Source organism: Gobio gobio (assembly GCF_949357685.1).
Source record: "Gobio gobio genome assembly, chromosome: 22".
Taxonomy (NCBI): domain Eukaryota; kingdom Metazoa; phylum Chordata; class Actinopteri; order Cypriniformes; family Gobionidae; genus Gobio; species Gobio gobio.
In genome coordinates this window covers 39,674,975-39,702,362 of record NC_137118.1, presented here as the reverse complement: position 1 = coordinate 39,702,362, position 27,388 = coordinate 39,674,975, and the positions used below count along the sequence as shown (strand labels likewise).

The 27,388-nt window shown below is 39.6% G+C and overlaps 1 protein-coding gene across 1 annotated transcript; it reads right to left on the bottom strand.

The window, feature by feature from the left end:
• On the bottom strand, positions 1-26,816 carry fgfr1b (fibroblast growth factor receptor 1b). The gene is made up of 17 exons (XM_079804763.1): positions 26,725-26,816; positions 20,412-20,552; positions 14,414-14,500; positions 14,163-14,335; positions 12,548-12,671; positions 12,275-12,465; positions 11,439-11,583; positions 9,131-9,324; positions 8,887-9,032; positions 8,667-8,788; positions 7,401-7,511; positions 7,118-7,308; positions 6,906-7,028; positions 6,751-6,821; positions 6,502-6,639; positions 1,790-1,895; positions 1-1,563 (listed from the first exon to the last, which is right to left on the bottom strand). Exons 2-17 carry the CDS (start codon positions 20,542-20,544, stop codon positions 1,381-1,383), a joined length of 2,238 nt encoding a protein of 745 aa, XP_079660889.1. The 5' UTR covers positions 20,545-20,552; positions 26,725-26,816; the 3' UTR covers positions 1-1,380.
• Positions 26,817-27,388: the final 572 nt, after the last annotated feature.

Here is a 27,388-nt window from a genome sequence, read left to right as displayed (position 1 = left end):
ATATATAACACATTTTTTTATTTATATTCCCACAGGAAAGGCAATAGCAGTCAGCTTATTGACAGCCTAAATATAAGTGCATGGCCACTGCCTCAATTCACATCAGGACATACATAATCACACAAGCATCAAAACTCTATCCGAGAACTAATTTACACCATTCACAAGTTGCCAATCCTGTCATATAAACCCTGTCGTTTGAGAGTCTAGCTTAAAATAATGTAGACATGCTATGCTTTGAAACTGGTGCAAACAGATTGTCACCCACCATGCTGACGCTAAACAGACACATACACATTCCAGCTGTTTCATATTAATAGTTACTAAACATTCATTCACACTACTGGAGTTTAGCGTTGCAAGACACCAAACAAACGGTAATCGCACCGTAACAGCAAGCAATGAGTAACAGATTTCATTTGTAGCTTATTTCAACATATAGAAACTCCCATAAATCTGTGTGACATCATCTTCTAACAAGGCACTACATTGAAATTATAACCATAAGTTAATTTTTCCACATTGAAAGAGAAAACGCTGTGACGTAACACAATCACAGTCGGTCAGAACATATTTGATGTTTAAAGATGAATTTCTGCATGACTAGCATTGCCAAATAGAAAAAAAATGACTATTAAATAACTATTTTCAAACAGGTTTCCTAAACATCAGCCACAGATGGCCCCGCCCCCAATTCAAGCGTTTGCTCAATATAGCCAATGTCGAGGTGGTCAGGAAACGGGTTCTTATATTAAGCTGAGATACAAAAAAAGTATCTGAACATCTTAAATGACACACTTCAGTTTTAAAATATTATATTATGTGAGCATGATTTTGGACCAATGAGATTTCATTGTGGGCGGGGCTATCCTGGTTGGGACACTGTTGCGGATCACGTTTCTTGAACAAAAAAGGAATAAACAAGCTCATACAAAAATAATAATTATTATAATAGTAATATAAAACAATAGTGTTTATATAATTTCATATTTGTACAATTTAAACGCATTTACAAAGCCAGCATACTCTAATGGGTAACACTTGCAGTTACTTTTCCGACCCATGGACTTTGTTGGCGATGCCAAACGTTCTTTCCATCTGCGAATGCTTTTTGAACATCTTATTTGTGAGGATCGATCCCTCTGAAGGACAATCAGTGGACAAAAAGTTTGGTAGTTCCCCACACAAGCCTCTCTGTTTTGATCAGTCTTGATTTTGAGAGTCTGCTGGTGTGAAACGTTTCCTCCTGCTTGCGTCTCTGTGCTAGAACGGCCCAGGCTGAACTCCTCAGTCTCTGAGCCTGCAGAGTTTATGAGTCAAAGGAAGCAGAAAAATATAGATATCCTCTGTGAACATAAGAGGTGCAGGTGTTCTCTACTGTCAGCGTTTTTTGAAGGACCGAACAGTTTGTTGTGGGGGAACTGTTGGGGGGATGCAGGGTTCTTCGGGTTCAGACTCTCTTAAGAAGACTGAGTCCGGCTCGGAGGAGCAGGTGGAACTACGTTCATTCAGGATGACCTGAGAGTACATGGGCTCCATGGGCACAGAGAGGTCCAGATACTCCTGAAAGGGAAACACACACATTAATAAGCAATTCCCCTTATGCACTGGAATGAGAACAGTGAACATTTTCATCCAGATTTGCGGTGGTGTAGCTTGCTTTCATTTTGAGCCAAAGCCTTAACAGAGTTGCCCACGACCCGCATTTCAAATCAGTCACTTATGAGGATTCATTTTGAGTAGGATGCCGACTTAAAAAGTAGCTACCTACACAGTCTGCTGGCCTTACCTGATTGGATATCATGGACAGGGTGCGATCAAGGTCTTCTACCAGTTGTTTAAAAGTTGGCCTCTGTGTGGGAACCGCATGCCAGCAGTCTTTCATCATCAGGTATCTGAAAAAAAATTGCATAACTCAGTCATTATGTTATGTCAACATGAAAGCATTTATTTTCCTATTAAATCTTATTGTGCACAATGCATTACATTCTAAAAATAAAAAGGTTTTAATTACTGTGCTAAAGTAACCAAGAGCGAAAAAATATATTTGTAAAACTTGACGTGTGCCACATTTTTGAAAGATTTATTCATTCAAATAATAGTAATAAAATGATAATAATAATAATAATGAATAAATATCATTATCTAATTAATTATAAAACTAAATTATTTAAAAAATAATAATATATGTAATCAGTTTCACTCAATATTGATTTATTTTAATAATAATATTGCTAATAAAATAAATAAACCGTCTATTTCACTCAATAATGTGTCATAATGAAAGCTACATTTCTTGTGAATGAAGTTTTAATAAAGTTTTTATTTCAATTAAATTCAAAAGCATTTTTAGCTGCGAATATTTCAACGAGACGTTTTATCTAAAAGAAAAAAGTTAATTTCTACAAAGAAATGGAAAAAGTGATATTCTCCCAAGAGGGGAAAAAGTATTATTATAAAAACAAACAAATAATTATATATCATTTTTCACTCAAATGTGTCATTAGGAATGTTAAATGTTTTGTTAACACAGTTTTTAAAGATTCTATTTAATAAAATAAAAAGTAGCATCTTTTAAGCCGCTTGTTGGCAAGTGCTATTTGCACAAGCTCCGCCTAACAATGCCTGGATTAGATTAAAAAAGACGCATATTTTAACTTCTTCAGTGTCGTAGTCAGTAAAGCGTGTTAAGACCTGTTCACACCGGGACGATTTTCTCGTGCGTTTATCGCCGACGTTTAACGCCTCGTGACTAATCAAAGGGCACCAATGCGAGTGTGCACAACGACGCGCAAAACGGCAGGCGTAAAAGCGTCATTTTTAAAAAAACGCATCGGGTTCGTTTTTTTATTTTGATGCGGCGCGTTAAAAAACTGGCCGACCAATGAGATCAGCGCTTTTGTTCACGTGGCTGGAGCTGCTGAAGTGACAGTTAAACACGACTTGGTGGCGCTCAAGCACAAAACAGTCTTGCCGAGCACACATTGATACAACGAAGAAGTAGTACGTAGACAAAGAAGAAGATGAGCTGCTAATGCTGCTTGACAGTTAGCAAAAAGTGTGTGAATGGTTTTGGCCATAGACATAATATGTCTATGGTTTTGGCAAGCACGTAAAGACTATTTCTCTTCTTCTTCTTCTGTGTGACAAGCGAGTGTCAGAAGCCTAAAGTGTCGCAGCACCACCTTGTGTACCGGGAGTGCTATCTATTGAATGTGCACGTTCACTCGGCGCATCGCCAGTGAAAATCGCCAGCCGAAAAACGCCACGAAAAACGCTGGCGATAAGCACGCGCGATATTCGTCCTGGTGTGTCAAGGCCTCAGGGATCTTAGTTTTGACGCGATCGACCCGGGTTCGAATGCGCCTTTTGCCGAGCTCGCTCTTCTCCCTTTTCCCATCACATTTCACATCGGAAAGGCATTTACTTTCAATAAAAAATAAGAAATTGTTCTACACGTGGAAATAAAGTGCCTAACGAAATGTTAAATAATAATAAAAGTATTTATTGGGAAGGGTTAGGGAGGGCTTATCGTCCCATTAAGGCGGCGTCCATTGAATCATTTTAATAAATATAATCATTTACCAGTGGCGGGTCGTGCATTTCACACCTAGGCCTTCAGTGTTATCCTACCTGAATTAATTCACTTCTTCATAAAATCATCATGACGCCACGGCTATAGAAACCATTGATATTATACAGAAACGCAGTATAACAGGGCGTTGTGTCTCTCATGGAGCGAGAATGAATGATTAAATTATTAAATAATTTAAGAATTATTAACGCAGGAAACCCAATTGACACAATTTAACAATCTCCTTTCACTGCAGCCACAGCTGCGCCACATACATCATATCTAAAAGAAGCAAGTGTTTTACATTTAAACCCCACAAAACTATATTTTAATAGTATGAAAATGTTGTAAATAATATATTAATAACAAAAATAATAATAATAAAAATAATAAAAAAATCGATCATAAATTTACAAGAAAAAAATAAATCACATTCATAACGCAAAAAACGTGGCACAGATTAGACTGTAGGATATAAAACATTTAAATAAAATGCATTATAGCTTAACTTACTCACCAAAATAGGCTATGATTATTTGAACACAAAACATGCCAATGTGTGCAGCTGACCCATCCTCTCAAATAATTCAAGGAGATCCGCGGGACTTAAAAATCAGTGATGGTATACATTACAGTCTGTTCGTTTTTGCCCGGGACAGATCGAATAGCGTTCTCTGACTGTGCGTTAAGCTGGAGAAGGCAGTATGCGGGAATTTTGAAAATGGCTTTTTAAGTATTCATTTCTTCTCCTCTGTCAGCCATTGGGGTTTGAAAAAACACTATTAAAACTACAGATGTTTTATCTTGTGCGGTTTGCTGGTTATTCTGACTAGGCTACTAGTACGCTCTCTGACCGTCCAAACAAAGGACGTGAAAATGCAGATGTTATTGTACGCCAGCCCCGCTGTCGCCAACTCGAAATCTGATTGGTTGATTAAATCGGATGGTTATCTGATTGGCAAAAAGCGCAAAGTTTCATTGCCATTCATTTTAAGCTAGCGGCGCCCGCAATATTGATTCTGAAGGCCTCAAGGCAGATTTCTTTGACCTGGCAACACATGATGCCTGAAATATGATTGGATAAAAGCTCTAAAATAAACAAACACTACTGGAAGCAGCGCAACCAAGAGAAAAAGCTATGCAGTTAAGAAAATAGACTATTGGAAATAATTGAACACACATTCATTGAAAAAATATATACAAATTTAGGTCTATGATTCTGATAGTGATTAGGCCAGCAGAGAAGGCCTTGCTGGCCCTGACGGCCCACCACTGTCATTTACACTCTATGCTATTATTGCATCCTGTTAAAGTCCAGCAATACTGAGGTGCAAATAGTATGTATCTGTCAAAAAGTATAAATAGCATCTAATTACTATTTACATATATTGCAAATAGGGATGGAACGATTACCGATTTCACGATAAACCACGATAAAATGTACTGACGGGTAGTAATATCGTTTAAAAATTAATTATCATTAAAACCGCGCGTGATTATTATGATTTTGAAAACTCGCGGTAAATCCTGTCCAGTCAGCGTCAGTCTGGTGCGCGCAATGCTGTTTTTGAATGAGAAGAAATGGCAGAAGGCAGTGAGAGCACTCGGGGGATTGTTCAACTCTCTAAAAGGACCAAATCTGAGGTGTGGTCATATTTTGGCTTTTACAAAAGTCCTGAGGGAAACTTAATCGAAGATGGTCACCCTGTCTGCAGAACATGCCAGAAGAAAGTCGCTGTAATAGGGGGAAACACTTAACATCTGCGAACGCAAGGCAAGTGGACTTTGACCTCAATACCAAAACTACGTCTGATATTACTACCATTCACACTAGCCTCTTTGGCGGTTGAATTTGAGTCTTCTCAAAACCCATCTGTTATCTGTTTCTAATAATCAGAGGCGTTCAGATTAGCCAGAGTTTTGTTCAGAGCGCGCTCTCACTGAAATCTGCGCTCAAAACGTGCGATGTACGCAGGAGATTCATTCATCATACAGTGATTGACTGTTTTTGTTCTATTTCAGCAGCAAAAATAGTTTCAAACAAACACAGCAGAACCACAGCGCATCTGATATGACTGGCATAAAGCTGGCTTGACATTCGAGATTTGCGAATTTAGGGACCGTCTCTAAAGTTACATACAAGATATGTATACACATTTCTAACTTCAATAGCATTTAAAGAAAATGACTTACAGTCATAAAACCAGCTGTAAAGTGTTCATCTAGGTGTCAGGTAGGCCTATATGCACACCTTTTGGATTTTTGATATTTAATACAATAAACTGTCAAATATGAAAATATGGATAGGCTATGCATTAATTCACTAGGATACTGTTTGGGCTCGTACACAAAATATGCTAGATTTTAATGTGTCTGATAGAACAATGATCAGAATATTGCTTGAGAATATATTTACAAAGATAATATTAGAGATTATATTTACACCAAATTATTATTATTTATGCATTATGCGTTGCTATTGACGATGGCCATTATACGGAAGGAGATCCCACAGAATAGAATCTAGCTTAAAAAAAAGTGCATTTTGTCGAGACGCTATGTGCTATAATACATAATATCCACGGAATTATTACTTGTATCAGATTTCACAAATAGTTTGTTTCTGAATATAAATACATTGATACAATGTAAAGTATTTGCTCTGGTTCTTTTTTCAATGATTTTGTTCCATTATTTGCTGCTTGTTGTCGTGTCCCGCCCCTTCTCCACTGTGATTGGACGGCTGGGTAAAAAGTGCTGCGTTTTAATCAAAGTTGAACATTCTTCAACTCTCTAATAGACGTTCAAAAAAAACGTGCCGCTTCCATTGAAAACAACTGGAAAAATATGCTAGCCTCTGGAAAGTGGTTACGCTTTGGTGTACAGTTGGCCTTAGTCATTAATTAAAATATGTAAAAGGTCCGTACAGCTCCTGAGTGCAGGCTGAGGGTCTGTCCATGCGATGACCTTCTCGCAGTAGCTTGAAGAGCTCTTCCACAGGGACTCCGGGATACGGCGAGCCGCCCAGAGTGAAGATCTCCCACAGAAGGACCCCAAAAGACCACCTACAACCCGAGAGCACTTCATCAGTTCCAAGACATAACCGAGAAACGTTTATGCAGTGAAAGCATTGATGTGAGGATATACTGGAATGGAAAACATATGAGCCATCTTACACGTCACTTTGATGTGTGTAAATCCTGTCAAACAAAGCCTCAGGTGCCATCCATTTGACAGGCAGCCGGCCCTGAAGAAGATATAAAGATGTTCACTTATCATAAATTGAATATTTGGACTATAAATATGACTGTTTGAAGAGCTGACTGCTTACATTTGTAGTCTTCTTGTAGTAATCTATGTGATGAACGTCCCGGGCCAGACCGAAGTCTGCTATCTTCATTACGTTATCCTCTGTTACAAGTACATTGCGTGCTGCCAAGTCTCTATGGATACACTGTTGAGGAGTGCACACAGAGGAAAAAAGTATTTATTTTAGCCCAGATTTGGAAGGATTTTGTTAATCAAAACAATATGTCAACATACCTTTTTGGATGCCAGGTACTCCATGCCACGAGCCACCTGGTAGGCACAGGAGACCAAGTCTTTAATGGACATGCTCTCGACATGCACCTGGTCTGGATTGTAACAGTACTCCATGCCATGCGGCCGGCGGGCACGCAGGTATTCCCGCAGGTTTCCTTTAGAGGCGTACTCCACAATGACATAAAGAGGGCCTGGAGGAAGACGACATGAAACAAACATTTCCAGATGTTCCAGCTTCTTCAAATGCCACATTGACTGTAAGAATCCTCAGATGGGCTCTTACCATCCTGGGTACAAGCTCCGAGCAGGTTGATGATGTTCTTGTGTTTTCCGATCATTTTCATCATCTCCATCTCTGAGATGAGGTCAGACAGGTCCTTCTCAGTGGCGTCAGCTAATAAAAACATGCAACATGTTGATGAGGTCTGGTTCTACACAAGTAAACAGCTGATAAATAACATGGTTTGGTCCTAAAGCCCCATGAAATCAAAATGAGAGTTCTGTGGATTTTATGTCCATGTCTGTTGGCTCTACAATGCAAAAAGTCGTTTTCTTAATCAGTATTTTCATCTGATATTCCAGGAAATAAATACCTAAAGGCCTGTTCACACCGAGGACGATAACTATAATAACCATAAAGATATAGTTCTAAAAAAAAAAATTTTATATAACAGAGCCCACACTATAACGATAACAGCACAGAGAAACAATATCATTAGAATCACTTTCAGAACATTTTTTCCAGCTGATGAATGATAAAAACAATGATAGCCAATCACAATGAAATTCGGCTTTAAAGAGGTCGAGCATTTAAACTGCAGCGTGCTTATAATAAACCGAACTATATCAATATCACCTGCTTGTGTGGACACTAATATAGTTAGATATAGTTATTTTTATAGTGCATCCATCCATTATAAAAGTCAACTACACGGCTCCGGGGGGTTAATGAAGGCCTTCTGAGGCGAATCGATGGGTTTGTGTAAGAAAAATATCCATATTTAACATGTTTTTTAGGAAAATATCTAGCTTCTGGCAGACCGTCTTCCATAATCAACTTACGGAAAAAGCGTAACTGGCGCGATGTTGGACGTAAGTGTTTTGAACTGCAAGAGGCGTTACTCTTTCTTCGTAAGTTGAATGCAGAAGATGGTCTGGCGGAAGCTAGATATTTTACTTTATAAAGTTTTAAATATGGATATTTTTCTTACACAAACGCATCGCTTCCCCTCAGATGGCCTTTATTAACCCCCCGGAGCAGTGTGAAGTACATTTATAATGGATGAATGCACTTTTTTTGCCTTAACATTTTGGGCTGCCATTCACTGCCATTATAAAGCTTGGATTAGCCAGGACTTTTTTTATATACTGCATCTCCGATTGTATTTGTCTGAAAGAAGAATGTCATATACACCTAGGAAGGCTTAAGGGTGAGTAAATGATGGGATAATTTTCAATTCCTTTAATCAAAAGTCAGTCAGATCCCTTAGAAACTGCATCAAACCATTTCATGGGGTCTTTTAGGCTGTTAATGTGAAAAACCACATACATTTCAGCATCTTCACAGCGACTTTAGTAATGCGGTTGGGCTTGTCTTTGTCCAGTCCAATGGCTTCGCCCATCACCACCTGGCCAAAGCAGCCCTCTCCCAGAGGTTTTCCAAGTACTAGCCTGTAACAAACATACAGATGAACAAAGTTGGAAAATGATTTCTAAGTTGAACCTTGTACACAGAAAAAGTTAAAATTTTAAATGAGCGGTGGTTGTACCTCTCTCGGGGCACCTCCCAGCACGGGTCCTGGGGCAGCTCGTACTCAGAGACCCCTGACAGCATGGGGGTCCCGCTGGAGGAGAGTCGTGAAGGTCGGACCAACATCACACCAGAGTTCAGAGAGGAACTGGATTCCACCGACACCTGTAGGCCGAGGAAGCAGCACGGGTGTTTTAAAAGGCCTCAAGATGGACACAGGGGTCTTTCTTTAGGATACCAGTGTGAAAGCCCTTATCGGTTACCTGTCTGCGGAGAGGAATGCTTTTGGCCAGCTTATGGACGGCCAGCTGGCTGTTGAAGTCGCTCTTCTTGGAGGAGCTGCGGACTTTGACAATGGTGGCAATTCCTACCATGAGGAAGATGAGGAAGAATCCCACGCAGTAGATCAAAACCTCCAGGTAGGACTGACTGGGGACTGCAGAGGGAGCGATGGGTGCTTACGGGGCAAACACAATGCTAAGGTCAGTAACCAAAACTAGATTTATACATCTTCTGAAGATAGAGAATGTTGCTATGGGGTTGTAAATGTCTGTTGCTATATGGTTACTCAATTGTTCTGGGTCATTTTAAATATTTATTGGGCTGTTGCTATGAAGAAATATTTTTTCTGAAAAAGCCCCCCAAAAAATCTATATAATAGGTGATGCTTGGCATAGCAAACCGCACTAATAAGGTTGAATCCACTTATACAGTTTCAACTGACATCAAAAACACCTCTGTTACTGTGTCTACAGCATTAAACAGTGCTTTGGACTGACACACACTGGTAAATGCTGGTGACAGGCACACACGCACACGTATACCACACATACACACACACACCGTGCTCTGTTTTATTTCAACCAGTGCATTTGACACTATTGGCACTGAGAAGAGAGCACAAGCTCCCTTTGTTGCTGCATAATGGCTCCTTTGTGGAGTAGTATTTCGCCCCACATTCTCCATCAGCGTGAGGCTGCAGTCGTCCCATGCACAAGTATGAAATGGAACCATCCTGGCCAAATTGTCCTGGGAGGCCAAAGAGACACATAACTATACCTGATGGGTTGCTATTAAGTTAGATCATCGTTCATATAGATTTGAGCTGATCTGCAATAATATGCAATGGTTGAAATAAAACAAAGTCTCAAGAAGATAAGGAATGTCATTTTTGTGGTGCTTGATCAATAACAACATATATTTTAATGATGCAGTGATAATGCACACCTAGTCACAATAAACTCAGATCATAGTTAAAAAAACGATAACACTGTTCCAAAATTATACTGTTACCCATCATAATCATGCTCCACACACAAAGGTGGTTCAAAAATTATGCTGCCTTATAAGATTCTTCATTTGGGACAAATTCTAAGGCTGCATTCAGACTAGATTGGTGAAAAAAAATTATCCAAGATGGTGCACAAGTTGAGGGAAATGTTGATATGGTGATGTTTCAATCAATACTAAAAAAAAATATTAATAAAAATAGTTATATTTTGCACTGTGTATTTTAATGCCTTTTAGAGCAGAGGTTCTCAACCAGAGGGCTTCAGCAAACTTCCAAATGGGTCCTCAAGAGGACTTAAACTTATTCAAATAAGTCCCAAATAACTACAAAACATTATTATTTAAAATAAGAGGTATTTCTTATTTTAATTCACCCCCTCAACAACCTTTTTTCCTTCGAAGAACCATGGTTCCCACGGTCTTGATACATGAGGTAGCCTAATTTTAAAATTGTGATTTCTAGACTTAGAAAAGTCTAAAGTCAGTCCTGTAAATAAATAAAGTCTTGGGCTTTGATTAATAAAACTGGACGATAATTTTTATAATGAATATACTTTTTTTTTGTTATCCCAAGCTAAAAATCAAGATTTCTACTGGAGTGTTTGAAAAGTGTTTGCGAATTTGTGGGGCGCAAGAAGTCACAGCCTATAGTGAGTTTTCCAAATATATCGCTTATGATGTTCGTCATAATTAGGATGCTGCCTTAGAACAACAAAATAGCTCACTAGGTTTTGGAACAGAGCTTTAATGTATGCAAAATGTTCCCATATCATCGTCTGCTAACTCTCAGAATGAGCATAATTGATTTAATCGGAGTAAAGGTGACTTGGTGTGCACTAACCGCTCATTAAAACAACAAAAGATAGCAGGACAGAGAGAAAAAACAAGGAATTTATAGGAAGAAAAGCAGGTGAAAGAGTGCCATAACTGGTGTCATTTGCCAGGTCAATGGGAAATAAAAACTACTGAGGGAACCTTAGTAAGATAATACTTCTATAGGGGAAGGTGTCACTAAAATCCAAATGTTTGGTCTACTCATCATGCTGGTGCCATGCATGGGTGGTTTTGCACCTGTAGACGGCCACACACGTTCCCATGAAACACCTCGCCCTTTGTCAACGATGCAAAAGATACACCGGCTAAAGCGACAGTTGAGTAAATGCTCTTTGACTTAAATGTGGTTCACCTGAAACTGGCAATTGACACAAACAAATGGGCACTGTTGGGAGTGATGGACGAGAAGGAAAGGTCTAGAGAGGACAGGAAAGAGTCGCCGGATACCTTTGACAACGGTCAACCATGCTGAATGATGGGAGATCCCGATAGAATTGCCCGCCAAGCAAGTATACACCCCAGCATCCTCAAAGGACACATTCCTCAACTGGAGCACCTCCATCTCCTTGTCGGTGGTGTTGAGGCCAGCCGTCTGGAAAAGAACGAGAAAAGCAGACCCGAGGCCCAAGACGTGAGGGGAAAGGAGGAGGAAGCGGGACCACATTGAGCTTGGGGAGTTTGGCTTTTGGTTGTTTTAAAAACCAGTTAGACGCTCCCAAAGCTCAGAAAGCCACCTGAAACCTTTCCATCACCTGTAGAGAGAGCAAATACCGCTGCCCAGCACCAGCACCATCACCCTCAGTCTACCTCCACCTACATCAGGCAAGCCACATGGAGACTCTCTCCAGTAAGACCCAATCCATAGCAAGGGAATTGTTGCCATTGTTTGGGTCAACTGGAGGTTTCCATGGCATTATTGAATAGGAAAACCCAAAGCATGAGAGAAACCCAAGGAAAAAAAACCTCTATGGAGATCATTTCAGACTAGCCTGTGGTCAAGTTACCTTGTCTAAGGACAGTTAACCAGGCTGACTGATTGGCTTCTCCTATATAATTGGACACTTTGCATATATACTCGCCACCCTCTTCTTCTGTGATATTGTAGAGATTCAGCACCTGGGTGTCCGAGCTATTGACCCCCGAGTGCTGGAGACAACAAGAGACCAAATTCATGACATCCAATCCCAATCCACCACATCCAAATATGTGGATCACTTATACGAAACCGCTACATACAAGTCAGACTTGAGCAAATTGGCTGCATTTCATTGTAAAACCTTTACCTTTAGGACGCGTACGTAAGGGAGTCCATCAGGTCCCAGTTGGCTTCCGTTCACCAGTATGTGTTTGAGCCACTGGATGTGAGGCTGGGGATCGCTGAAAACCTTGCATACAAACTCTACGTCACTGCCAACCACAGCCGTTCGGTTTGCAGGGAGACCAGCATACAGGATGGGCCTGTGAGGCGATCGCTCTGCAATATACACAAGGGGGTTTGTAAGACTTGCAATATTTATTTCTGAACTGCCACTGGTCGAGATTGAGACGTGACTGACCCACTACATCCAGCTGATAGGTGTGATTGATGCTTCCGTATTCATTCTCCACCAGGCATGTGTAGTTGCCCTTGTCTGAGGGCACCACAGACTCCATGATTATGGTCCACATGTGTTCCCGCAGCTGAGAATGGAAGAAAATAAATATTCAGATTCACTTTATTTTGATGGTCCATTTAACACATTCTGTTGACTATAAGTAATGTTGCACCTCCATGTCTACTAACTCTCATTTGACTGTTAGTAGAGTATTAATAGCCCGGTAGGTTAAGGGTTAGAATAAGTTGACATTAGTAGAATGTCTGTTGAATGTGCTGTTTGAGTCAATAATTGGATCATTATCGCAGTGATCATCATGTTTCAAGCATGTTATATGTTTGGCAAAGGTTCTTCTAGCTTTTCATTTCTTAAACAATGTAGGAAGACACATTATGGCCATATTCCAGGATGACAATGTCAAGATTCATCAGGCTCAAGAAAGAATGGTTGGGAGGGAGCATGAATTCACACATGAATACAAGATATTGACCAAAATTGATGCACTTCTTGATGGAAATAACATCACAACAAGAGGTGCATCAAGAGGTGCATCAATTTTGGTCAAGCTCTTGTATTGACAATGCAAGAGTCCAGCACTCTGTAAAGTCTCCTCCAGCACATCCCAAAGACTTTCAATGACTTTGAGGTCTGGACTCAGAGGTGCCAATTTGTGTGTGAAAATGATTCTTCATGCTCCCTCCGAACCATTCTTTCACAGTTTGAGCTGATGAATCTTGACATTGTCATCCTGAAATATGGCCATGATGGTCTTCCTACATGGTTGTTTAAGAAATGAAAAGCTACACACTCCATCAATTAGGGTTAGAACTGTTTCCAAACATATAACATGCTAGAAACATAAAAAATCACTGCAATAATGATCCAATCATAGACTCTTAAGAATTTGTCTATTTAAATGCTTACTAACTTTTTTTCCGCTGGGCAGTGTATATGTGTGTGCGAGTTTTTAAGTGATAAATCAGGGTTTGAAACAGATTGATTTCAAAATGGATCATGATTTTGAAACTTGTGCTGGACATTTTTGCCACTGAAGTTTAAATCATAGACATAAACATCTATTTTAATGCTATTGAAATTGCAAAACTATTCTAATAACGCAGTCTGAAGATAACTTAATTTTTCCAGCACCTTATGGTGCTTGTTGTCTTTATATATGCACTTTATCTCTATGTGTGTCAATTTAAAAAGGTGCAAAACGGGGCCTTAAATGAACCGTACTTCAGGCCCCTCTGTATACTTGTATATGGCTGGTGTCTTGAAATTGGCAGCAAAATAAATCACAAATATGCTGCGCATATTCATTATATCACCAAGCCCTAATCACTACGACCATCTACTTGTAACCAGATCTCTGATGTTTCCAGCACGTTTAAATCAGGGTGTGTGTATTCAGGTGTCAGGTTCAGGCTGTCTAGATTCAGGCTGTGATTTTGGCCTATTGTGAGCTGAGGTTTCAGCTTTCCTTCTCTCGGCTCAGGTGCAGAGCAAATGAGGGTTGTATGTCCTACACAACAGTGATATCACAACACTGAAGTCTTCTCATGTGCAAACGTACCTTGTAGCCCCCGATGCGTTGGTCTCTTTTGAACTCTTTTCCATTCTTGAGCCAGCGTAGTTTCGGAGTTGGGTTTCCCTCTGCCTGGCATCGGAATTTCACCGTTTTGCTGGCCGGTACAGCGTGAAGCTTTTTTTCCATCTTTTCAGGCTGAGCCCAGTGAGGTGCCATTGCTAGAGAGAAAATATGGCAATTTAAAACAAACAATTCACCATTTTATTTTCTTCCTGAAAAAGAGAGAGCATGCTTACGTAAGAGCTCCTGGCTACTTGACGGCTTGTTCTCTTCAGAGGATGACTCATCGTCGTCCTCATCCTCGGAAGACGCTACTGCGTGACCTGTGACAAAGTCGACAGGATGTGTGTCAGAGAATAAATTCATACAGCCGCCCATAAAGGTCAGAATGTAGCTATTTCACCATGCGCAATTTGAGACGTCACAAATTCAGCAACAAAAAACAAACAGATGTGGTTATTTATTTGTCTGTCCGTGCACTAGGATCCTGGCCAGGAATCAAAGAATAGCAGCAGGTTAACAAAGGAGCGGTTTGCAATGCTTTTAATGATTTATTCACAAAATAGTGCTACATTATGTATTCTTGCTTGATCAGTGCTGTGAACGGAGTCAACGCATCCGCCCTTCACAGAGCACCGGACAGTGAGAGCGCATGAGTCACTGCAGGCTCCGCTCCAGAGCCGTGCCCACGCTCGAATCACACAGACACAAACGCACTCTGGAGAGCTGTCTAACAAATTCACCGCTCAACGCCTGACACATTCCAGCGCTGAACAGAGAGAAAAGACCTCACAAAGCATCAGTTGCTCATCTATGACAACAATGCGACCTCAAAAAGCAAATTCAACTAAATGTTTACAATTTATAAAGAAAATAAGTGCCATGTAGTTGCTGAGGTGTGCTAGGTGGTTGCCTACTGGCCAAAAGGGCCAAAAGAGTTTCTATGATATTCCAGACCCTAAATGTGGTTCGGATTAGATCAGTCTTAGTAAATGTGAGATCACTTGTTTTCTTGTTCATTTGCTTAGAAAAGTAACAGAACAACTCTCTTCAACAAGCCACATCATTTCAGATATCAAGCATTTCCATAGCACAAACAGTAAGTGATGAAAAAATACACCATCAGCTATACCACCAAAAAAAAAAAACAGAACAAAAAGGAGTCATTTGCAGAAAAAATGGTTTCTTCGATATGAAAAAACCCCCACAAAGCTCATCCTCTCGAAGCTCCTACAAGACGTACCTGTCACATTAACGATGAAATAGGCAGAGTGGTTGCCCAGAAAGCTCTGGACAGTGCAGGAGTAAAGCCCGGAGTCTGCTGGCTCCACTGACCCGATCTCCAGCTGGCCCCCGTTCACCCGCATGTGGTCTCCATTCAGCAGTGCAGCATGGTCTTTAGTCCAGATGACCCCTAGGCCTACAATCGGGGTCTCGTCTTGAGCCAAGCACTGCAGCACCAAACGCTCCCCGGGGAACAATGTGTACAGCTCCATTTTCACCTCTGTTCGGACTAGTGGTAGAACAGAAGACCAGGATAGAATGTTTGGTAAAGGGGGCATTGGATCAAAATCGGCATGTGTAAGACAAGAGACAACGCTTGTCCAAAGGAAACTGAAGAACCAACAAAACTAAAAAAGGGCCATGACTAACAAAAGTGATGAGTTTGTAAAGCAGAAAGAAAACTACATAAGGAATGCCTCAAAAAACACAAAGAACAAACTAAGGAAACTTAAAAAAAATATTACAGGACCACCACCAACAAAAGAAACTTGGTATAAGAAAACTGATGCCACAAAGTCAAAAAAGATTAAAAAGTCATGCAAGTCAGATATTCGGAAATAACATTTTGTGAATCTCATGAAACCTGTCAAGACATCTGGGGAATATTTTAAACTTAAATTAAAAGAAAATAATTACTGCATTTTGGATAAAGGAAATGAAGCCTTCATCTTTAAGATTTTTTGCATTATGACATTTTCATGACAATTTAGCACATTTCGATTAAGCAAATTCCAGTAATGCCAAAATAACAATATCTTTCTTTTGATTGGAACGTGAAAAAAAATCATGATTTACAAGAATGTATGTGTGCAAAGATAGTATTTGTTGTCCTGCACTTAATCATGTGGTTTCATTATAAAAATAAATAACACGAAAACATATGACAATTTAGCAAAAAAACTAAAAAAGTAAAATATCTGAACATTAAGAGAACGATATTTTGATGGGAAATGTTGTTCTGTACTTAATCATGCTGTTTTATATTTAAAAAAAATATTAAAAATAAATAAAAATACAACTGTACGACAGTTTTACCAAAACAAAATTGCAAAAAAAAAATAAAAAAGGTAAAATATCTGAACATTAAGAGTGATATTTTAATGGGAAAATGTGCTTCATTTTCATAAGATAAAAATGTAAATGCAGTGCACAATATCCAAATAGTCTTAAAGGTCCCGTTTTTCGTGTTTTTTTTTAAGCTTTGATTGTGTTTACAGTGTGCAATATAACATGTGTTCATGTTTCGCGTGTAAAAAAACACAGTATTTTTCACACAATTTACTTATCTGTATACTGCTGTTTTCACTGTCCTCAAAACGGCTTGAAAGATTTCCCTGTTCTATGAAGTCCCTCCTTCAGAAATACGTAACGAGTTCTGATTGTGCCAGCGGTTCCTGTGTTGTGATTCGACAGCAGCTTAGGGCACGCAGAGCGCACGTTACCGGAAAGGTCACGCCTCTCACCATAACGGGGATGCATGCGCTCAATGATCTCTAAGTACAGCGTCCCTGGGAAAGCCAAACAAAGGTGACTTGACTCCGGGATGAAAATAACAGCGTCTCGACGACATGGCAACAAACAAACTATACGAACGCAACACTTCCTATTCTCCACGCGGGAGCAACAAGACCACGCCCCCTTTTTCGCGCGTTCTTGTGGGCGGAGGTTAGTCGACATACTGCTCTACTGACGTAATTAAAGCAGGAAATACCAGGATGTAGTCCTAACCAGCCGTTCGCTGTAGGCTTTGAAAGGGAACTTCTGTTAAATAAAATATCTCGCTTGGCATTGAACTTTGAGCTTTATAATTTTACAGTTATTATAAATGCTCTAACAGCAACATTACACACTAACTAAAGTTTGAAAAATGGGATCACGAAGAACAGGACCTTTAAATATTGGTTATTTTCTGCAGCAAAATCTAATTATAATAAAATATAATTCTCCCTCTTTTTTTTACATTTTGTTTTTAATGTGGCCCAGACATATTTATCATGAGATTCACCAATGAATTCAACATTGCACTCAACTCAAACACTTTGAATCTAAAACACAAGCCTGTCAGGAAGAAATGCAATGCTGCCTTTACAAAAGAGAGGAAAGTTCTGAAGAAAAAAATGAAACAGTTTAAAGATTAACCTCCTGTGACCCACTACACTTATTAGGACTGAGTTTCAATACATACAAACAAAAGCCCACAAAAACCCTGACGCCAGAGCATACGGCAGTTCCCATTCAAAGAGACCCCCCACCAACCTAAAGACACCTTAATTGTCAAACAAACTAATCCGTCCCTTTTGTCCTCCACAATGTTTCCTGACAATGCTAGCGGATCCGTAAGAGACGGAAGGGGGAAAGAGAGTCCGTTTGGAGAGACGGAGAAGAGCCTGTAACAGCAGGTTCCTCGGATAGTTGTCATGGAGATCTCACTTGAGCCAAGTGGAGGTATTTCCTGGATCATAGGCCCCTTAATCCCAGCAAGGAAACGGGGCTAGAGGGGGGTGGGATCAACTTTCGCTTCAGCCCAATTTAACAACAAAAAAAACATGCCGAGAAGAAAAGTAGAGGCTGGGGGAGATGCTGGACTTAAAGAAAAAATAAGGACTGATGTCTCATCGTATATCATTCCATTCACTTTATTTCCAATCACTTACTAGAGCAGAAACATGACACGCACCTTAAACCTCACATTTATGAGAAAAAACGCACTTATAACTGGAGTTAAAATGGTTGACAACTCCCAGCGTGCCTTTTGATGCCTAAACGTCTGGCTGTTAATATTGTTGCAATTAATCCAAAGATATTTTAGGAGTCTACCGTTTGTTAATTCTTCATAGTCATGGTCTCCATAGACAACTGGTTTTGCTTCAGTAAAAATATCCATAAAAACATCAACATTTATTGCAGAAGGTTTACCGAAAAGAGGCCTTTTGCACATAAAAGAGCACAGTGAATAAAAATGCAGACGATTTGGTCCTCATTATGCGGGAATTGGAACCATTCGACAACAAGAGCAGGAGCGGAGCGCACCACCTAAATGGCCGAAACGTGGAAACTGAAATGAGAAGCACATTTTGTTTACGGAAGAAATTCTGTGGAAATTCCACAGAACAGAAAGAATCATTACATGATCCTACGTCATTTGTCCCAGTCTGACCGACCCAAAAACCCAAGCATGATTTCATCGCGAGCTGTACCAATTCAGTCCGCTCCAAACTGGCTTCTTGGACAAGCGAAGAGAATGTGTTTTTTCCAGAGGGAGGCGGAGGCCTGACCCATTTGTCTTGGTCAGTCAGTTCAGACCGAAGTGGACACCATCTGTCATCACCTCATTATTCACCCAACGACATCTTTAAAAGCTTAAAAAGTCATTTTATTTCAGATCATTACAACCCTTTTAATGAAGTAAAGCTTTAATAAAACAATCTTTGAATCCTTATAGCTGTCCCGTCTCTCCGCATCAGCCAGGATTGCTGCTAAGCTCTGGACTTGGCTGGGAATCAATAGAGGAAGTCCTAGTCTGGATGGATTGCTGCTGGGATTTCCTGCCTGGCTAGTAATACTGCTGGGCACCGAGTCCCTACAACAAGTCAATTCAGGCACGAAGGCAAACGGACAGTTCGATCAAGGCTCAAAAACAATGGACCAAGAGTTTATGCAGCAACAGGGTATGTGCGATGGTTGTTCTCACATGCAGATGCGCTCTGTGGCCCACAACGTAGTACAACATATTAGTGTGTTAAGCGACTGTGAATGGACACTGGCGACTTGTATGCAAACATGCATTAATAAGTATGAAGACAATTGAGAGTGTAGTGTAAGTGTTGGTGTCAGGTTGTCACATCAACAATAAGTGACAGTACCTTTACTTACTAGACGGTAGAAGCAAATTATTTAACCACTTCATTCCACAACTATAGGGATGCAATGGAATAAAACTTTGGGCAGAAAAGCTAATAATACACCTGGTATTAAGATGCGTTTTGGTCGACCGGATCACAAGTGGACAACGCTCAATTCAGGTGTAAACGGGGTCTGAAACGTTTTAAGCTTGTCTAACTTCAACCACTTCCAGAGGTAGTCAAAAACGCATTTGACCGGATTGCTTTCGTAGTCTAAACGCTCATTTGTTCGAACAGCCACAAAAGGCCGCTTCCTCTCCACCTACTGGCCTAATGCGTAAACATTACGGGAAGTGCGCTAGCCAGACGGGATTTAAACTTTGGCTGGAGACCCACATTTGGTTTGAAGGCGGAAAAACGTACCAGGCACAATATTCTCTCACCATTCCTGATTTCTAACACTCACTCACAGCGTTCGGCGTGATCTTGCAGCTGTCAGAGCAGAAACAAAAGCTGCTGCTCTCCGTATGTTTTTCTGTTTTCTTCAGTCGTGCTCATTGCATGAGCTTATTTCATCCATTAGATTGAAAGATCAGAGAACGTCCATGCATTTACCCGCCTGTAGACACTCCCCTCGAAGAAATCAGGACAGAAGTTGTTGAAAGTGGACAAAAGAGAACTGTTGTAAACAGGTCTCCTTCGACTACTTGTGATCCAAAAAACATCTTAATACCAGGTGTAAACAGGGCTTTAGATGATAAACGTAAAACCTTTTAGCACGTTAAGGATTCTTTGCAATGCTGCGCATTCTAGCACGATCCATCTGAACCTCTAAGGTTTCAAGAAAGAGCCTAAAGCTCCATGGGTGCATAAAGGAAAAGCATCTGCAGTCCTACAGCACACCAGACCCTAATGAGTTCCAGCTCCACTAGTTAACTCCACATCAAAAATGGAGCCGTGACCAGAACTCTGCTTCTACATGAGGTGGAGCCTAGTGTAAATTGTTGTCCATCCTTAAATAACACAAGTAAAAGATATGCTGCTCTTATCCATTTGTTCGATTTGCGCCACCTTGATTATGCTTCGACTATTAAAAGGAAAATCTTACCTTGTTCGGTTACTGCGGGACGTGAGTGGGCCAAGGGGAGGTGAGCTAGAATAACCCAAAGGAGAAGCAAATGCCATGACTTCATCATCCTGAGCGAAGCCATGCCACGGCAGCTGGGCGAAGAGGGCAGCATAGAGCTACCTGCCAAAAAGTGAAAGAGAATGTGAAGAGGAAATAGTCTAACACGGTATGCATGGATGCAAAGGAGGAAAAAACAAACTTCATAGGAATGATCTGATTTTTTGACACTTTCTTTCCATTTAATAACTATGCTAGGGTGAGTTCTGGTTGGTTAGGATGGTTGCTTAGACTCTTACAAATAAAGGTTTCCTTATTGGCATCTATGATTCCATGAAAGACCTTTAACATCCATGGAACCTTTCCATTGCACAAAAGGTTCTTTATAGTGGAAAAGGGGTTCTTTTAAGAACTGTTCACTGAAAGGTTCTTCTAGGGTCTTTTCTGACCCCAAAGGACGCTTGCTTAAATAAAAATAAAAAAAGTTCCCTTTGTCCAAATGGCATAAGACTTTGTACGGTTGTCAACACTCTCTAGATCTACAAATAAAATAAATATATCAATCCAATTTCTGTTTTTATGCTTGTGTTACAAAAAAAGTCCCAAAATGGACAAAATTCATCCTCAAAAACAGAAACAATACAGAACACGCATACATAAATGAAGTGGCACACTTCCAACAATGCATAAAACATCCACAATGCAAAATGATCATGCTCACACACACACACACACACACACACACACACACACACACACACACACACACACACACACACACACACACACACACACACACACACACACACACACACACACACACACACACACACACACACAGGAATACATTTGTTATTGCTTGTTATTGCTGTTCAGTTGTGTATTTTTTACTCAATATGTAATATAACTGTTCATTTCTGTAAATTTTTGTTCTGTTACAGTTAGTAACTGAGGTGTAGATTAAATTTGTAGAATTATAAGAAAATCAGATGTTTGAAATGAATAATAAACTCTAAAGACTCCCACTTTTCTCTTGTTCAGGTTTGATTCTAATCATAATGTAACATCATTGAAAAAAAAGATTTTTTCAGTACAAAAAAATGCTAAACTTTGACAAAATTAATTAATTTTAATTGTTATAATTGTGATTTCATAACATTTAGATATGAATCCAACTGAAAAATACTTGTGAAAAGATGTCTTTCAGTCAAGTAGTGGAGCTCTGCAGCCATTTACTGCTAAAAGTCTTCTTTTTTTTTTTTTTTTTTACTGTATTGTACTGTACAAAAGATGGGCAAAAATCTTACACTAAACCATGTCACATTATCCATGTTATCCCCACGAATGAAAGTCAGAAATGTGGGTCTTTTATAAAGTGAATTTTACATAAAAAACTGATTTTGTGTGAAAATACATTAAAATATATATATTTTTATTTATTTATATATACAAATTTAAAACTTATCATAAATACTCCAAAAACTGCACAGATGTTGAGTAAAAACATTAATAAACAGAGTAAAATTACATTTGTTCTGAAAAAAAAAGTTTTTTTATTTTACAAAATTACATTTTGTTGCCTAGGGTCTGTGGAGACCCCAAAGACCCTGAGTGTAATTCCCAAACGAAGGGTGAACCCAAAATGGTTCTTCTCTTTTGGAACCTTTTTTTTTAATTGTGTACTGGCCCACCACAAAGTCTCTAATTCAGGTTCCTTTTGGATTAGATTTGGAAAGTTGTAATGATATTTAGGAGTTGAGTGCATATGTACACCAAAACAATGTAAATACCGTTGGGAAACATGCTAGAAAATACTCATCTAGCAGACTGTGGCAACAGGCTTGCACAATAAAACTCCACGTCCCATAATTCACAGTGGCAAAATACATACATAAATCATCAAATAAACATCTAATATGCAGGCTTTACTCTTCATTTTGTGGATAGATCCCATTTATTATGACCAAATTCACTTGAACATCGCAAATATGATTTGCAAACTCTTACGTAGGAACAATTCGGAGGGACTTGAGGCAACATACAAGAAAGAGCATTCAAAAGTTTGAAGCTCAGTAGAACCAAATAAATGCAGCCTTTGTAAGCATAAGAGACTCATTTCAAAAACATTTGAAAATATTACCGTCCCCAAACTTTTGAACACTATTGTAAGTTTCCACTTACTATATCAAAGAACCACAAAACATAAGCCAACTACACTCACGCTCTGCTTACAAAGACCAGACCCCTCTCATTTACTGAAATAATACGTCACCTGGCTATAAAGCCCATCTGGCAATCATTAATTTGACTTCTAAGGCTCCTTCGTTGCTCTTAAATATTAAGTTTGATAAGCAGTGACAACTGTTTATGCATGAATTGACCACACCAGCAGATAAATAATGAAAAACAATTCTGCTTATTTCAATGCAACATGCATCCTTTGACATAAAATCTGAATTTAGCTCTAAGGAAAATCTGCTAGCCTCCGTCCTTAAGACCGTAACTTTGAGACGAGAACATCACAAATCCAAAACTGATTTAAACATGGTTTTCCCACAATTATGAAGAAAACAGAGGCCCCCAAACCCCTCGACCCCTCACCCGACAGCAGCTGCCCCCCTGAGTAGGTGTAGAGAGGCCATCCCGGTGGTGTGAAACACATCTGTTAATGCTATGCCCCCCTAAGACTCGCCACTTGACACTTGGCTTTCCTCGGGACCCCAGTAACGCCTCCATCCCTGCCAAACGTTTCCCAACAAAAGCCCCGTAATCTGGCGGTTGTTTTTGTATCCCCTCCTCCAATAATCGCGCAACAAACCATTTGCTCTCGCACCTTCAACTCTACCCACAATTTCCAATCTGATACAAAACAACTTGGTGCCATATGTCCTGCTCTCATTACTAGAAGAGTGAGGGGAATTAGAGACAAACAAAGACAAAGTTGTTTCAACTGAGAGATTTGCAGCGTGGCAGCATTAGCACCTTCGTAGCATGGGTCAGTGTGTCAACTCAACCAGAAAAATTGATTTTGAGCTTCTTTTTTTTCTGGTGAAAGAAGTAAATGAAGAAAACTAAATGTATATTTACTGCGTAATTTACTGTTTTGTAGAGGGGGGTCAAAATGACAATTTTCAAATGAGATTTGGTGCCAAATTACAGGGGGTAAAAATGACCTTAGAAAGGTGGCAGCATCATTATTTTATTTTTACAAGGAGATTGGTAGGTCTATTCATTAAATCTGTTTACTTTAGTTATCTTTGTTGCATTATATGCCAACATTGACAGTTCAAACATGGGGAAAAAGCACTTTTTGTCCCAAGTTTGCATGCCTGTAACTTAAAGCTAGTGGTATCCTTTTAGATTCTGGTTCTTAACAAACCTTTATTTTGGCATCTTCAAATGGTTCAATCCCAGAGATATGGCGATCTAAATGCGGCTCTATGAGTAAACTGGTCAATTGTACACATTTTTAGTGGTCAAAAACCAAATGTGGGTCATTTTACAGCTGGTGCTTTATTCTTTTGTGCGTTTAAATGACCCAACTGTGATCCATTTTCATCTAGAGTTAAAGTCCAGCAACATCATACTATGTTAATTGTGATCACCTCATTAGAATGATAAGCGAGGGATGTCCGTCCATTACTGAGAGCTGTCGTATGGCCTTCATGCCAAAGTAATTCCGCTAAAGTGCGACCTCTTGGCTACATGAAGAGACGGTCGCTCTGCGGTGGGTGGCGGACCTGAATGAAAAATCCTAAATGCTAGTGTGCAACGGGTTTATGATAAGGCCATAAACGCAGTTCATTTACCTCACAGGCGCTGTCCATAACCCTGTCAAAGTAGTAAAAATTTAAGAATCTCTTAAACTGATGAGAATGTGGAACTTTTCACACATGAAACTGCGGCACGCTGGCGAGATTCAAAGAAATGTTATTGGATAAGCTATAAAAGTGTTTTGTAACAACAGTCACGAAACCGTATTAAAAATGTGTGAAGTTCTAGAGGGATAATAGCTAACACATTACACAGTTCTACCAGCATTTTGCAAATCACTCTTCATTGCTTTTGCTTTTTCATACTTGAATGTACAGGAAACAAGCCATTTCCAATTTCTACCACCACTTTACTAATGTAAAGTACTAATGTTTACTAATTTTACCATACTCTCTAATGTATACGAACTTGTTTGCCACGTAATAAAAATAAAAAAGATAATTGCAACTATATCTTTCAATTCTGGCTTTTATTGACTTTTATTGAGTTTATATAACAATTCTGAGTTTATATGTAAACTTGCAGTTGCTAGAAAGAAAGTCAGAATTGGGGGATATAAACTCTCCTGCGAGAAAAACGTCAGAATTAAGAGTTTTTCTCAGAATTGCGAGATATAAACTCGCAATTGCAAGTTATAAAGTGGTGCCAAACGTGCCATTCCGAGAAAAAAGAAGCTTCCATGCTTATGAAGCTAAAATTAAAAACTAAATTGAAAATATATTATGTAAAAAAATAATGCATGCAAATTACAGCTTAGCAAATACATATAAAAATGGAAAATGTAAATGTATATACTGCAAAAACATAATAAAAATTATTTAAAAATAATAATAAATACACTAAAATGATGTTGTGATGATATATTTGGCCATAACCTTGGAGTAATTGCTTATACTTGAAACTTGCACTTTTCTCTTTTGCAAGCTTTGGATAAAAGCGTCTTCTAAATGTAGAAACGCAAGTGAAGAAACGTCTTCTCAACTATCATCACAACCAAAAGTGGAAAACATCATTGAAACCAGCAGTCCTTTCAGAGCTCTCCACAGTAATGCAAGAAAAGCCCATTGTGATAATTAAAGGTTGGGGTTTGCTCTGTTCCCTACCCCCCTGAGAGTCCAGCCCGGACCCTTAATTACTATGCTGCTGCATCCATGCATGACATTCCTCAACTCTGTGTTTGTTTTGGGAGATAGTCATGCAATCCACCCCGGGACCCCACCAACCCCGACCAACCCCCTGCTCTCGACCGCCTGGGTAGTTATCAGGCTTTACACCTGTAATTGTATAGATTAGGGAAGGAAATCCAAGTGAATTATTTTCCCATTTCGCTTCCTACCCACACCTCCTTTGCCTTCGTTTAGCATATCCCCTGACGCAATCCAAAAACTCCCAAAACAATGAAAATAACATCAGTCTCTGAATATAAAGCTTCAGCGGCAGTGAATAAAAGAACTGTTTTACTATCCAGTTATGCTGAAAGTGATATCGAGAAGATTACCAGGACGAAACCAGTCACAGCGAGTAATTCAGAAGCCTTCTGACCAGGTGCATGGACGCAGCTTGTCTTTCAGCGCATCCAATATTACACATTCAATTTGGATGGACTCCAGTTGACACAGTCGACTGTGCGATTCGGCTGTAACTCAGCACGAGTGCCACAAAAAGTCAAGATGGGCTCCTAGGGAAGGGGGGTTGCAGTTTTGAAGAAAAAAAAATCAGTTTAATTTATGAATCATCTCTGAAATGAATGCTTCTGGAACGAAGTAGTCATCCTCAGAGATGCTGACACATGTTGGAGAACCAATGCAATGATTCACTCTTGATCAGAAAGTGGTCCTAAAGGTAAATTAGCATAACATGAATAATGGGACTGACTCAATTTTAGTTCTTGACTAAAATGTTTAGACTGACTCAATGAGTGTCTGAGGAAAATCAGCTCAGTTGTGTCACAAAACCCCGATTTATCATTAACACAGAAACAGATCACCCTGGAAAGGTTTGTTTCCTCAAGGAACACAATACATCCATAATAAACACTGGACAGACAATGCCACCTAGGGTTTTACAGCTCAAAATAGGTCACTTTTCATATTCATTGATATGCAAATCAAGGGAACACAATGTAGCATTCTTATTCTACTCCTGCTGTGAGCACCTATTCAAGGTTTGTCTCTTCATGAATGTGCAAATACAATGGAAATGAGAATGATTTACTTTTTAAAAAAAATACTATACAACTATACATATATGCATATGAGGGTTCTTCCTATAGGCTATAAGAATACTTAATTCACAAATCTATATAACATTTGCTAAACACGCCTTTGCAACAAAAAAACAAAACAAGTTTCTTTAAAATATGCGGATATAAAAGCGTCTCGAGATAAAGATAAAGTTTTTTTGTAGTACTTTTTCTATTACTAGGGCTTGCAAACCATGTTATCTTTCATAAATCATCAATAAAAATGAGCATTACAAGCATCAGGTAAAAATGATTCTTCCCAAAGTTAAAACCACTCACCTCTGGATGTTATTCTGAGCACTGGGTTGTGTTGAAGTGCACTTCTTGTGGGAGTTATTTTGGTTTTTAAAGCATTACTCCACAGCAAACGATCTCCGAAGAAAATGCCCCACGCTGAAGTGAATCAAAACAAGCCACCCAGCCAGATTTCTCTCGTGCAACGCGCCTGTTTTTGCAAAAGTCGCGAGGGAAAAAAAGAGTCACGTTTAAACCAGTTGAACCAAACAAAAGGTTTTGGTCCAGGTGCGTAGAGGAACCGTGAGAAAACTTCCACGTCTTTGCTGTTTTGGAAGTTTTTCATTCATAACCTCGCGCGGGTGTCTCGCGGCATACGGAGGTTTACGAGTCACAACGAAGTAAACTGCTGCAAATATGCTTGTTTGTCTTGCGCATTCTCTGTTGCTCACAACAGCACTTCTTGCTCTCGAAAGGAGGGTTTTTTTTCTCTTCGTACCTCCCACTTCCAGGATTTGAGGATTCAAGAATTCCACTGCCCCCTTTACCAAACCCCCCCGATCTGCCATTCACCTCTCAAACTCGATGCAGACACTGCTGCCTGTTATACCAACTCACTTCAGTACTCACTATATTTACTAAATAAAAAGACAGACAGACAGACGGATGGATGGACGGACTGACAGACCGACAGACAGATAGATAGATA

Coding starts and splice junctions, on each gene's coding strand:
- fgfr1b (XM_079804763.1), bottom strand. CDS start 20,544: ATGCTGCCCTCTTCGCCCAGCTGCCGTGGCATGGCTTCGCTCAGGATG. Junction 6,822..6,905: donor ACTACAAGAAGACTACAAAT/GTAAGCAGTCAG, acceptor TATCTTCTTCAG/GGCCGGCTGCCTGTCAAATG. Junction 1,896..6,501: donor TCAGCCTGCACTCAGGAGCT/GTACGGACCTTT, acceptor ATTTTTTTTCAG/ATACCTGATGATGAAAGACT.